At 48.7% G+C, this 13,909-nt stretch overlaps 2 protein-coding genes across 2 annotated transcripts in view; one reads left to right on the forward strand and one right to left on the reverse strand.

Moving 5' to 3' along the window:
• The window catches only part of GFER (growth factor, augmenter of liver regeneration), a 2,549-nt gene extending 2,160 nt beyond the window's left edge, over positions 1-389 (reverse strand). The window contains exon 1 of the mRNA XM_057371253.1: positions 156-389. Within this exon, the coding sequence (XP_057227236.1) occupies positions 156-389 (234 nt within the window). The remainder of the gene's footprint in view (positions 1-155) is intronic.
• Positions 390-9,025: 8,636 nt separating this feature from the next.
• Positions 9,026-13,573, forward strand: NOXO1 (NADPH oxidase organizer 1). Its single transcript, XM_057371289.1, has 8 exons — positions 9,026-9,179; positions 9,572-9,652; positions 9,770-9,833; positions 10,315-10,495; positions 10,729-10,910; positions 11,101-11,214; positions 11,652-11,769; positions 12,018-13,573. Exons 1-8 carry the CDS (start codon positions 9,114-9,116, stop codon positions 12,637-12,639), a joined length of 1,428 nt encoding a protein of 475 aa, XP_057227272.1. The 5' UTR covers positions 9,026-9,113; the 3' UTR covers positions 12,640-13,573.
• Positions 13,574-13,909: the final 336 nt, after the last annotated feature.

Here is a 13,909-nt window from a genome sequence, read left to right on the forward strand (position 1 = left end):
GAACTCCATCCCAAGATCCTTCACACCCTGACGGGAACACGCAGCCCTATCCCACTTGAGGGGACAGGATGGAGGAAGCTCTGCAGAGACCGGGGGTCGCCAGGGGGTCCAGGGGAGACTCCCGCCGCCCCTCCCGCGGGAAAGCCGCGCCTCACCGCGCCGCCCGGGGCCGCCTGCTTCCTCTGCTCGCGCAGCCAGCTCTTAAAATCCGTGCAGGCTCGGCACGGCTTCTTGGGCGGCTCCCCCGCCGYGCTGTGCGGGGCAGCGAAGGGGAARGGGAAGGAGCCGCTGTCGGTGCCCGGGAAAGGCGTGGAGCCCCGKCCCGAGCGCCCCTCGCTGGGCGCCGCCATGCTGGCACCGCAGTGCACCACGGGCCGGGGCGGCGCCATTCGGCCACGGCGCTGTGAGGGGCGTGTTTAATAAAAAAACAGCAGCAAACTTTGTGTTTAATGTTGTGTGTGAGGAGAACAGAGAGAGAGTTCCTTCACACGAGACTCCCGCCTGTATTTGTTCGCGTTTCGCTTCACATCACGCCTCGGGTGTGACGGGGCTGTGCTCATCCTCGGGGTGGGTACAGGGATCCCCTCACGGGAGGGTGAAGGTGGTCTCCGTCTGCTTCCCCTCTGTGTGAGGGGGGTTTGCTATATTCCCTCAGAGCAGTTCCTCTCCTGTGATCCTCCCAAACGAGCACAAAAATATGTATAAATATAGGTATATTATGGAGTCTGGAGCATCTCTGTGATGAGGAGAGACTGGGGAAACTGGGCCTGGTCAGTCTGGAGAAGGGAAGGCTGGGAGGAGAACCCATCAATCCATARAAACATCTCCAAGGGCTGTCAGAGGATAGATGGTGCCAGACTGTTCAGTTTATGGCCAGAAACTAAAACACAACAAGTTCCACCTGACATGAGGAAGAACTTCTTTCTATGACGGTGGCAGGGCCCTGGAACAGCTGCCCAGGGAGGGTGTGGAGTATCCCTCTCTGGGACATCCCAAACCCACCTGTTCCTGTGTCRCCTGCTCCAGGTGACCCTGCCTGGGCAGGGGGTGGACAGGATGATCTTTTTCAGCTTTTCTGACATTCTGGGATGTATAGATACCGTGTGTGGCAGAGCCTGTGTCGCCCAACTGCTCTCCTACGTGCCAGCAGTGCCGACGGGCACCTCAGCGTTATTGCCAGCACAGTCATACAATCAACAGGATGATTTAATGGACAAACAAGTGGATAGCTCCATTCAACTCATGCATCTTTATTGCAACACGCCCATATGAAATTCTGCATGTTTTTAACACCTGTCACATGCTTGTAAATCTATACTGAGGGAGGATTTTCCTCTTTCCAAGAGTGCTGGCACATGTCATACGAGGGCAGGTGCTGCCTGGGAGCTGCTGGGCTCTCTGGGTGCCAGAGTGCCTTGGTCTGGAGTGGAAATTTGGCATTTCTTCTTTCATTCCCACAGAGCCACAGGCTTGTGAGTGCCTGAGGGTGGCGAGCCAGCTCTTGGGCGATGGTCCAGCCTGGCAGCAGACTTTGGAGCTTGCTCTTTCACCCCTTAGAAAGGTTAATTAGCTGTGACCTTAGGAAATTCTTAATGGCAGTGACAGGGTGAAAATTTGGAGAGCAGCACAGACTTGCTCTCCTCCTCCTTTTTGGCTTGATTCTTGTTAAAGGTTTGGGAGCCMCAAGATAAGTCTCCTACTGTGAACAAAGTGAATTTTGTATCCACTTCAAATTTTTTCCCCTGTCCATCACCTGTAGGTCAAGTGAAAAATATGATTATTTTGTTTAATGCTAACAAATGTATGTCCAGGATGAAGGTGGACCAAAACATCACCTTATATATGTGATTTATTTAACACAGTGTGGTGCAAAATGTGTATTAGAAAAAGCATCATTTTAGAAAAAATCTCTCAAAGATTTGCCTTCAAAAATATTTTAACACTAGGTGTCTTTCTTGTGGAAATGGTTGAGCTGTTTCCTGCTCTGTGGAGCAATGGGTTGATGGTCTGGATCTCTGTATGGGGTCTCTGTTTACCAGTTCTCCTTTATTTTTATTTATTTGCAATTTCATGGGAATATTTCTTGGCTGATTTTCATGAGGGAGGGAGAAGACACGTGAGTAGGACCTACTGGAATGGCTTTGTCTAAAGTTATAGATAACTATAAAGATAAATTTCACACACAAAGGAAAGATCAAGTAGGGACAGCGACATTTATATGCCTGTTTTCCTTGCCCACCAATAAATGTTTTAATTGATGCTCATGAGCTCATTCATTTTTATAAAATCAGGAAAAAAAGAGAGTAAGATACCCAGGGAATTTCCTCCAGAGCTTTATTGTTTGGTCTTCAAGCAATTAAATAGTTGTGGAGATGTTACCAAGTCACGACAATCTCCTGGTTTGGCAGTTAGCAGACTTTGCTTCCTTGATAGTGATTTAATTTATGGAGTCAGTTAAARTATCAGCATTTTTATTGAAAAGGAAAAAGCTCAGAGCCTGGAAGGAGGCTGTTGGTTACAGAGATTTGTGCTCCATGTTGTTCCACTCACCTCTTTCCTGCTCAGCTGCAGGAACAGACCTGGCTCTTTAAGAAAATGTTCTCCCAGTTTCCCTTGCTTGCCCTTGTSCAGCATCTGCTTGGATTTCAAAGTTTAAAAACTGGAGAGATGCTCAAGTTAGTGCAAGAAAATTCACTTTACTGTCTCTAAATAMGAGATTCTCTAAACCCAAGTGCAGAGCCAAATTAAATCCATCCGAAGGAAGGAATGTGGTGCAGAGCTGAGGAAGGATGAGGGAACATTCCCTCTTGCCGCCCCCTGGACAGCCCTGACCCACCCAACCCTCTGCTCCCGGAACTGATTTAGGAGCTGAAGTTGTGGTGGAGCCTATTACCAAACAAACTCATCACACAAATTCGATTTTAGGGAAAAATCCTTCCCTGTGAGGGTGGGGAGGCCCTGGCACAGGGTGCCCAGAGAAGCTGTGACTGCCCCTGGATCCCTGGCAGTGTCCCAGGCCAGGCTGGACAGGGCTTGGAGCAGCCTGGGACAGTGAAAGGTGTCCCTGCCCATGGCAGGGGTGGGATTGGATGGACTTCAACGTCCTGAATCTGTGATTTTTTTGGGGGAAAAAAATTCCCTTGTGCCACTCAGGATCCTTTCCAAGTGTTTCTGTGATGGTTTTGTAGATAGTTCCACCTGAATCCCTCTGCAGGGGAATGTATCAGGAAGCTGTCTCATATTTACAAGTAAGAATGTGAGCCTAAAGTCCGACCAGTGACGAGCCAGCAGCAGGAATTAGTCAGAGTTGTTTGAGAATTTACAGCCAACTAGGAAATAGCAACCAAAAAAAAAAGATGTTTATTTCCAGGTAAGTGAATCATATTGATCCTCTCTGTTTGCGTAGATCACTACAAAAGAAGAACTACATCACCTGCAAAATTTCCCAAAAGGATGAATTTATCCCTCAGATATCAGGAAGGAGCCTGCAGCTTCSCTGCCAGGGAATGGGTGGGATGTTGATTCTCTGTTCAGATCCATCCAGAGCTGTTGAAATGTGTTCAGATCAGTCTGAGGTGTGAGCACAAGGCACTGCCCTGCTCAAATCTGGGCATCTACTCTAGACACTGAGTTGGTTATTTTAAAGTTGGTGCCATTTTTATGTGTGGATCCTCTTGCTGATTAAAATGAGAATCCAAGAGTAATGGTGTGTATATTGGCAACGGCAGGGATAGGGAGAAAACCAAATTATCTCTGCAGGTTGATTCAGATGGTCCTGTTTGTGTCATGCCCCAATCTGTCTCRTTTCCCAGACCTGCTCCAAGCATCCCTGGAATCAGTTAATCCATTCTGAGCATAAACAAGCAAAACTGGGGGTTCCTTTTGTGTTCTTGAAAAATGAAGCAGAAAGTCTTCAGTGAGCAGCTYCTGTTTCTCTTGGCTTTGCAAAAGGAGAGTGGCCCCTGATTTGGGGTGATTCTTTTTTTCCTCRAGGAGGTCAAAGGAAGCCAATAAGAAGTCTCCTTTGGTGGAAGAGGTTTTCCTCAGGTAACAGTTGCTATGACAATWTTTTGACTCATTAAGAATTAAACATGAATGGAAGAACAATTCCTTCTGCATTAGTGTTCACCTAGCAGGCTTTTGAGTGAAGACTGAATATGGTTTTCCCTGGTTGCTGAAGGGGGCAAGAAACACAAGTTGCTATCTTTGCTCTGAAGTACAGGTGAACTTTTACCTAGAGCTGCTGGTGCTGGTGGAATCCCCAGGAGAGATAAGGCTCTTTGCATACTCTGCTCCTCGATGGCCGTGGGGAATGAGGAAAGAGTGGGATGAGCATCTCTGACTAATCTGGAATGAACACATCAGTCTTGTCTCTCAACAATTKACTATATTTAGCATGAAGTAAGAATGGATTTTGCCCAGTTGAAAACACTATTTTTCCACGTTCACTGGTGCTTGCTGYGCTTGCCATTGGCTGTACTGGTGTTACTGGGATTTTCCCCCAATGGATTTGGAAATATATAGAGCAGGCTGTGCACTGCAGTCTCAAACCCCCTTGGAAACTCAGCCCTGCCTTCCTCCTCCCTTTACACCTTGTTCCTGGGCCCCAGCACGTCCACACAGCACTGGCCTCATACCACACACTCATCAAACACTGCTTTATTCTCTAGAAAAATATTCAGGAAATCTCTTGCAGCAGCTTAAGTTACACTCTCATCCTTTCTGGAAGATTCCCTCTTTAATCTCACTTTTGTCCTTTGCATAACCTTAGGAAAACATGYCACTTTTACAAAAGAGCAGTGAAATGATTGCAACAAGTGCTTGGTAAACAGGAGCCTGTCCGCTGCGCCCCAGGCAGCAAGCAAACCTCCTGTGACAGAGGGGGCAGAGCTCTCCCTGGGCTGGGTGGGGCATCCCAAGGGCTTTGAGCAGAAAATGACCCCTCTGGCATGAGGTTTGAGGGGGTTTGATGMGAGGCTGTGATTTTGTATCCTGAAATAAAGCTGCCTGTGAGGAGTGAGTGACCCCCTGCACTGAGGAGACGTGCACCTTCCCCTGATGGAGTGGGAAAGGACTGAGCTGCTGCCTGGCTTCAAAGGGTTGCTGAATTCTGCTGGCCACAGAAAAATGCTTTAATGCCTGCAGCAGCTGCTGAAATTAGAATGAAATGAAATACTTTCTTCTGGATTAGTTACTGCAAAATCTCTCAACCCGGCCTGTGTGAAAGTTCAACTGCTTCCTTTGTTCATGAGGTGAAGGAGACTTTTGTCAACTCCAGTGTCTGGGTTTTCATTATTCTTAAATAAAGGTCTGTTTCTCTATTTATTAAAAGTCTAAAACCTCTTTGTACTTTTAAAATTGGCTGTTAGCATCTGGGCTTCTCATTAAAGGTGCTGATAGGTCATGTGTCATCACAGGTGACCTTCAAGAGCAGTAAAGGGCAGGTTTTGATCCTGAAGGTGAACGAGGGAAAGATGAAGCTTTTCTACCAGCCTTGTTCCAGGCCGCCGTTGGCTGTGCCCACAGCTCCTTTCCATATCTCTCCCTTACAGCTGCAGTGCCTTGAGGGTGGTTTGAGGACTTTTCCTCTCGTTGCCTTTCCTGTGTTGGGCACAGAAGAAGAAATCCCTGGTGTAGAGTCCACCCATTGTCAGCCATGAGGGGCACAGGTCACTCAGCAGCCCAGACATGACTTCTGTTTGTAGGAAAGGGTGCTTGTAACACAGCTCCTCCTCTCCAAGCATTTGGGACATGACTGTTTCTTGCCAGACTTGGAAATGGCTCTGGAGGAGCTGGAAAGGAGCTGCCTTTGSCTGCCCCTGAGCATYTGTGTGCTCAGACTSTACTGCTGCTTAACTTACTCCTGATCCGCACTGAATGAAAAGAAAACCAGAGCCTCAGTGTTGATTTATCATGGAAGGGAAGCTGACCTTGGAATGGAGATAGTTGATGGGACWGCCCTGGTGACTGTGGGCCATCCTGGAGTCTCTGGATGACCTCCTTTATCTTCCCAGCTGTGGGCAATCTGGGGCAGGCAGTTTGTTGTGACTMCCTGTGACAATACTTTAGTCACCTGCCATGACACAAACATGTTTCTGTCCCCAGAGCAACTGTTTATGGCTGGAGTGATGCTCCTCAAGCAGCAGAGCTCCACCCTGGTGGGGTGTGTGAGGGTCTCTTGGAGCAGATTGAAAAATACTGGGTGTTATTATGAAGAAAATCCCGTGTTTCCTGCATCTTGGCAAAGCCAGGCAGTCCTCTCCTACATATTGCCTGTTAATTTATAATCTCTTTGGTACCTTGTAAAATAACTAAAGGAAGTTTAACTGCTGTCCTCAAAGATGTGTAAATAAATATCGATGATGAAAGAGCAGCATCTAGCAATTCKTGCTGAGTCTCACTTTTTCTGGGCAGACCCCTCCTACCTGCCATTAATAATTACCTATGAGGAGGCACTGATTTATGGCAGTACCTAAAGTAAACTTGATAATGTCAGAAAAACAACATTTTTCCTGTTTTTTTGTAAGCAAGTTCAAATGCATCCAGCCCGGAAGTGGGATTAATGGTTTTTCCTGGTCAGTTATCCATCCTTCCCGATAGGAATGGCCCTGGCCTGGCCAGGTGTTGCCAGAGAGGTTGGAGGAGCATTTGTGCACATCCAAGAGCCCATCTTGCCCGGCCATCCTTTTGGTCTCGCAGGTGGTGTCACTGCAGACGTGATGCGACTCATGAGGTCATTCTGGAGTAGACAGTTTCGTGATGTCACACTTGACGCTGCCAGGGCATTGATACTGCTGTGACAGAGCTGGAACTGAGCCCTCTGGGTGACTCCAGAGGTGTTGCTGTCTTTGAGAAGTTCCAGGCTTTCCCCCTCCCTCCCTGCACATCAGTTCAGTGTCACAGTGACCTTTGCTTCCACAAAATGTTTTCTCAATAATTAATTATTGAGGTTTGAGTAGTTTTGTGCATATTTGGTTTTATACAACACCCCTGTCACGAAAAATCTTCCAGTCAACCCAGTCTTCTCCAGATCGGCTCTTTAAACTGCATGACTGGTTCTTCTGCCTCGAGTGACTGTGTAGCTTCACCTTCCTGTTGTAACATTCCATTAGATGCTTTCCACACTCCACTTTCTGCTGGAATTCCCTGAGAATGCTGAAATRCAGCAAAGGCTTTGACCAAGGCTGTTTCCTACTCTTCTGGCATCCTCAGATCAAGGTGCTCTCTGAACCTCCCCAGCCGCCTCCCCCACCTGCAGCTCCTCCAAGGCTCTCCTTGTCTTTGGCTTTTCCCACTCAGGACAAATATGTTTAAACCTTTGTGCTCTTAGAAATACGTTATGATTTGTGTTTGCTCTGAGACAGGAAACCAAGCCAAGGTGCTTCATTGGGAGTCTTGGTCCCAGGTATTTCCAAGAGCCACTGAACAGAGGCATGTGAGGGTGAGCTTGGCACAGCTTGGCTGCCAGGAAACCAAGGAGCTCAGGTTTGAAGAACAGAGTCAGCAAAGGGTTGTGGCACCTTGAATACTGGGACTTCCAAAATAAATTTGCTGTATGATTTCCTCTCACTCCAGAAAATTCTCACTCTTTGATCTGAGGAGATTTACCAGCACATGCTTTGGCTGCAGCCTTTGTRGAGAGAGGGATGGAGAGTCTGATTTCAGGGCTGTGGAGGGCAAGGAGCTGCTTCACATCCCTTTTCCACCGAGCAGCTCCTGTGTGTCTTCCTGAGCCAGGAAATGCCCTGTAGCTGCTGTTGGAGGGGTTTTCCCTCTAAAATTCACACCGAACAAAAGTGCTCTTTGGATAACTTTCCCTTTTTAATGTAGGATAGATATCCAGCAGCAATAAATCCAACTGCAATAAAATCTCTTCCTTTGTCCCCAGAACCTGCCACCCTGCTGTGTGGGGGCAGCCTCCTGTGCCCATGGAACACAAACTGCAAACCTTCTCACTAGATTTTCTGGCCATCCAGAAGGAGTCTGGCTTTGCTCCCTATTCCAGTTCAGGGTTTTTTTTTTGTTTTTTTTTGGCAGATGAAAAATCCCCTGCAGCCGTTGCTGAGGGTTTGAGACACCAGGTGTAGCTGGGAAATGAAAGGGAAGCACGGCTGAGCCTCTCAGTTTGAGTTCCAATAATGACAATGATAAAGATAATTATAGAGATAATGGTTCAGTTGAGGCTTTATCAAAGAAGAGGCGGTTTGATCACACGGTGCCCATCARCCCTGAGGTTCAGGGAGAGGACAGACTGTCCAAGGCTGGAATTATCTCTCCTGCTGTGCCWCTAGAAGAGCTGGTGTCTGCCCTGGGAGGGTATGGACGCCTGGATGGATACAGGACAGAACAAGGGGCACTCAGAGCTGAATCTTCACGATGTATTTACACCTGAGGAGTTTTCAGTCTTTTAGTTGCACCCTGGGGATGTTCATAACCTCGGCATATCCATGGAAATAATGATAAAACCATCAGAAATCTGTTTAAAGTAACTCAGCAGGTGGGACAAAGCAGGAAAAAAAAAATTAACAAATATTACTCATGTCAAGTGGTGCCTGATCTGTGTTTTACAACAACCCATGTTCTAAAGCAGTTTTTGGGGCTGGAGTGAGCTCAGCCCGAGCTGCAGGTAACTGTCCATGCAATACAGCCATAAAAACCTCACGTGAGTCCCCGGAAATATCTCGGGGCAGCTACTGCTGCCCCAGTGACCTGCTCTAACCCAGGGCTGGCAAACAGACCCGGTTCCCTTCCCTCTTTCCCGGCACGGGTTAGTAAGGACGTGATAAAACCAGGTATTTCTCCTCCCCGGCTCTCTGAACTCTGCCCCGCCTGCAGCCGGCAGCATTTGCATGTGAAAAGCAGGGGGAAAGGTAAAAGGCACGCGGTAGTTTGCCAAATTACGGAATTTCTGCCCAGCGGCTGGGCGGAGGAGGAAACTCGGGAACACCTCTGCCCTGCCTCCTGCTCCAGGGTATTTAACCTCGGGTGTCGGGGCTGGAGCCGCATTTCTGCTGCCTCCAGCTCTCATTCCTCCAGCTCTCATTCCTCCAGCTCACATCATTCCCTCACACATCTCTCCGGTTCCCTGCGAAGGAGGAGCAGCCGTGGGCAAGATGAGCTGCAGCAGGTACCCCGTGGATGTGAAGGCTGTTGGCTTCATGCAATGCAGAAAGCAAAAGGTACTTTTTTTTCCTTTCCCCCCCTCCTTAAATACAATTTACAAATTGGGAAACTGGAGGAGTTACTCTTTTGGGGGTAGGTTTGCTCATTCCCCACAGCGTTGGGATTGGAGCCTCAGCATCCTAGGACAAGGGAACTTGTTATTTTAAGGGGTTTAAAATCTTGGCTTTTGCTCTCTTTCTGTTACAATGCCATAAAATTCTCCTAGTTTCAGCAGTGATTTTCCATTTGGGGTATGAGATTAAAGTAATATTTTTGTAGGCGTAATGTTTAATTAAATTGTTTAATATGACATTAAAAGCCTCAACTAAACCACAGTAAATGCTGATTGCCTGAAATCATCCAAACTTAAACTTTGTGATTAAATTGCTTTTCTTTCTTATTTTACCAGAACTACATGATGTTTGTGTCTTGGTCAGAYCAGAACAACATTCTCATCTACAGGACATTTGAAGAGTTTAAGAAATTCCACGTAAGTGAATTTTCAATTCCTGAAATGCCAAAATTCCTGTCCTAGGGAGGGGGAAGGAGCCTGGCTGTGTGTCGGAGCTGTGAGGAATCACTGTTCTCTCCTTCTCCTTGCTTTTAGAAAGAGCTGAAGAGAGCATTCCCCACGGAGAGTGGGTCACTCAGGAGTTTACCCAGGTTTAAAGGTAAGGATAAATCTTTGATAGACTGACAAACATGAGATGATTAGGGACAGTCAACCAATGACAGAGACTGAAGTGTCCGAGTCTGACCTTCTTTTGGAACAGACTAAGGGCTTGCTCCTGCTCTTGCCATGGCACCACTGGGTCACATCATCATGCTTGGGTCTTTTAGTACAGACTTAAAAAAACCCAGAAAGTCTTTTTTAATAAATAATTGCACTTGATAAATTAATGTTACACTTCAAATATTCACCTAGAGCTTCTTGAAACTTTACATGTGAAAAAAGATAAATTTAAAATGTTATAAGATCATATCAGGAGCTATTAGAAATGACATGGAGGGGGGACAGTGACTTTGTACAGTTTGGGCTTGAGCAGGAAGGGTGGGAGGTGAGGACACCCCCATGTTGAGGGAAAAGATGCTGCTCCCAGGGATCCAKATCCATTGCTGTCCTAACCCAACTGTGTTCTTGTTATTTTGAAGGTATAATTATGCAGCATAGGAAGGGTGGGAGGATGAACAGGTGCCTGGAGATCATGAAACTGCTGGAAACGTATTCCCAGGAGCTGCTKAAAACAGATGTGAAAATCTCCCGAGGTGAAGAGGTGAATCAGTTTTTCAAGGCACAGACCCAGGACCTCGATCCGTCCTTCCCTGAAAACAGGTATGAAATCTGAGTTGTACTTTTTGTTTGTTCATGAAACAGAAATATTATGGGACATGGGTGAAAGGGGAACACCACTTACGCTCCAGGGCTCAACTGGGTGCTTCAGTGCAGCTTTAGGTTGTTTCGGATGCCTAAAGCTTTTCTCAGCTTCCTGCAGAAATGATTTTGCCAAAATCAATACAAAACTCAGCCTTCCATGTGAGTTTTTGACATGAGACTTTACTTTCCAGTGTTGTGATCATGCCRTCAGCATTCAGAAGGGAGAAGAGCCCCAAGCCCCTCTCCATCACCCTCCCTCAGGCATCRCAGAGCTACCGCTGCATTGAGGCCTTTGAAACCAAAGACACAAAGAACAAACCTTTTGCAGTGGCTCAGAAGGAAGTTGTGGAAGTGCTAATCAAGGACATGACGGGTAAGTCTGAGAGGATTCAGTGTCAGGGGTGGATGGGCAGATGGATTCATAGCTCAAATGCTGACGTAGTGTCAGGAGTGCAGGGGTGTACAGTGAATGTCCCTCCTGTCTCTTGTGTCCCCTAGCCAGGGATTATTGTAACCTCTCAACTTTTACGCTGTTAAAATCCGGGTATTTTTGCTCTTTGTAGGCTGGTGGCTGGTGGAAAATGCAGACAAACAGATAGCCTGGTTCCCAGCCTCTTACTTGGAAGAGCTTGATGTCTATGAGGACATCCAGAATGCCTTTAGCTCAAATGAGGAGGGTAAGTCTGTTTCTCCTTCAGAACATGAGTTCTGCAAAGCTCCACCCCTTTACCCACTGCCTGGAGTCCCTGCMTGGACCTCTGGCTCTTGTGGGTGGCTCTGGGTCATGGAATCCTGGAATGGTTTGGGCTGGAAGGGACCTCGAAGCTCATTCAGTCCCACCTTCTGCCACGGGCAAAGATACCTTCCACTGTCCCAGGGTGCTCCAAATCCCTCTCCAACCTGGGTCTTGGACACTTCCAGGGATCCCGGGGCAGCCACAGCTTCTCTGAGCAGCCTGTGCCAGGGCTTCCCCACCCTTCTTCCTTATATCCAACCTAAATGGATCGGATTGGGGTCTCCGAGCAAACCAGCCACTCTTGGGGGCAGCTGTCCTGTCACTGGAATTGGGGCGTTTTCTCCGCAAGACAAATCCAACCTCTCCCTCTCTCTGCAGGCAGCCTTTACTTTGTGGTGCAGGCCTACGAGGCTCAGAAGGCAGATGAGCTCTCACTGAACCACGGGGTGGTCGTGGAGGTGGTCAGGAGGTCCCACAATGGCTGGTGGCTGATCCGGTGAGGAGGCTTTCCCCAAGCCCTGGCTCCCTGAGGGAGCTGCTTACCTGCTGCAKGTGCTGCTTGCTGCTCCTCCCTGTGTGGGACGCACAGGAGCTCCCAGAGCTGAATATCTCAGCTGGGGATGTTTTCCCTGTCCTCACACCCCGTGTACAGCACGGACCTGCTTCCCCAAGTGCTCTGCTCTCTGCCCTTGGCTGGAGCTGCTGGAAGGGTCTCCTCAATGTTCTTTCCATCCCTACCCTCAGGTACAATGGCTGCACTGGCTACATGCCCTCGCTGTGCCTCCGGCCCTACAAGAACCCTCACCACAAACTCCAGACCATCATGAGCGGCGGCCTCAACTCCTCCACCCCAAACCTGTGCTGCCCCCAGCCCCGGGGAGAGGCTGTGGCTCAGCCCRGCCCTTCCTTTGTCCCCCGTGAAGAGGACGGGAGCTCTCTGAGAAGCAGATCCCRGTCCCTGCCCAGGGCCAGCTCCACCCCGGAGCTGGATTTGGACAGCTCCTCGCTGAGCTCAGGGAGCAGCGGCGATGGGGACACCCGGCTGGCCTGGAAAGCCGACTTTTCCCGCTCGCTGCCTGAAGTGGAGCAGGCCAGGAGCTCTCCTGCCCTGAGACACAGCCTGGCCTCACACAGCAGCAAATCCCCACACCTCGGCACCAGGGACAGGAACGATTCTGGCTTTGTGGAGCCCTCTGCGGCCGAGCTCAGCCTGTCCCTCRCTGACCCCGAGCCGGCCATGGATGTCCCCAAGGTGCCGGCGCGTCCCTCGGCCCGCGAGATCCTGCAGAGGTGCAGCACGGTCACCAAGCGGGCACTGCAGCAGTCGGCTCCCCGGCCGGCTCTCCCCATGCCCAGCCGCCATTAGGGTCCTGGGGGAGGGGACATGAGGCCAGCCCTCACACCCCACCCGCCACAGTCCCCTGGGAGCAGCTTTGGAGCATCAGGGCTTGGGACCATCCCTTCCTAAGGACTCCGATAGATCCCGAGGAACACACAAATCCATCACCTCCACGGGCAGCACCGTTCCTGCTGCAGCTTGCACAGGGGTCAGGGGGGTGCTGGGAGAGGATTGAGTGGCATCACTCAGTGTGGAGCTGGCAGCTCTGGAGCTGGAGGTGCCTTGGACTCAGYGAGCTCTTCCTGAGGCAGTGCTGCCCCTGCCCTGCAGTTTGTGAGCGTTCCACAGTCGTGGCTGTGTTGATCCCCACATCAGGAGGAGCTGGCACAGCCACTGTGGAGGGCAAAGGAGTGGCACCAGAGGGATTTAGTCACCTGTGGCACCTTGAGTGGCACTGGACTGGGGAGGGATGGCATGGCACCTGTGTGATGTCACTTACCTGAATCTCCTATTTCATGGATGACTTTTTAACTCTTTGACTTAGGTAYTCTTTTGGGGTTTTTTTATAGGTTAGTGGAGAGGCCATGAAATATAGGGATGGGCTGGATCTGCTGCATGGTTGTGAGAACAAAAAACCTGTTGGGGAGGAACCTCATCCCTGCTCCCTCCAGCCATGTCTGTACAGGCACAAGAACACAACTAGGGGTGTCACAGCTTGTGTCCCACTTCGGGATGGCAACAAAGGTCACTTTGATGAACAAAATATTCCTCTTTCCAGGGGTTTGGGTAGTTACTGAAACTCAYGATTCTAATCCTAAACTCATTTGCTAGAGTTGAGTTAGAAAAAGTTAYGGGAAAATTAAGACTTTTCCATACTTTGATAGCTTGAATTGTACTTATTCTCCCAGGTACCTGTTAATATTTTTATAAACAACTTGCATTTGAATTTTATACATTTTTGTCTCTGAAATAAAATACTTATAAAAATTTCTGAAGCCTGCTTCTGTTTTATGCTTCCAAATCTTGCTACTTGGAGAATTTAAATTGAGCTTCTCTCTCTCCCAGGTGCTAAATTTAGGGTGGGCACAGGTGAGACCCCTGGTCCAGCCTTGGTCCAGTCTGCTTTGCCCAAGCAGGATCACAGCTCCATAAATTCTTTAAATCCCAAGAAAGCCCAACTGCCTTTTTATTCCAAACTAACTGCTTGGGAGTCTGAAAATTCAGGATGTGAAAACACAAACCCCAGCTTGGCCAAAAAATTACTCTTTCCTCTCACTCAACCCTGAGGAGATTGGAT

The sequence above is a fragment of the Malurus melanocephalus genome, unplaced genomic scaffold (assembly GCF_030028575.1).
Source record: "Malurus melanocephalus ecotype Western Australia unplaced genomic scaffold, MMel_1.1 scaffold_143, whole genome shotgun sequence".
NCBI lineage: Eukaryota > Metazoa > Chordata > Aves > Passeriformes > Maluridae > Malurus > Malurus melanocephalus.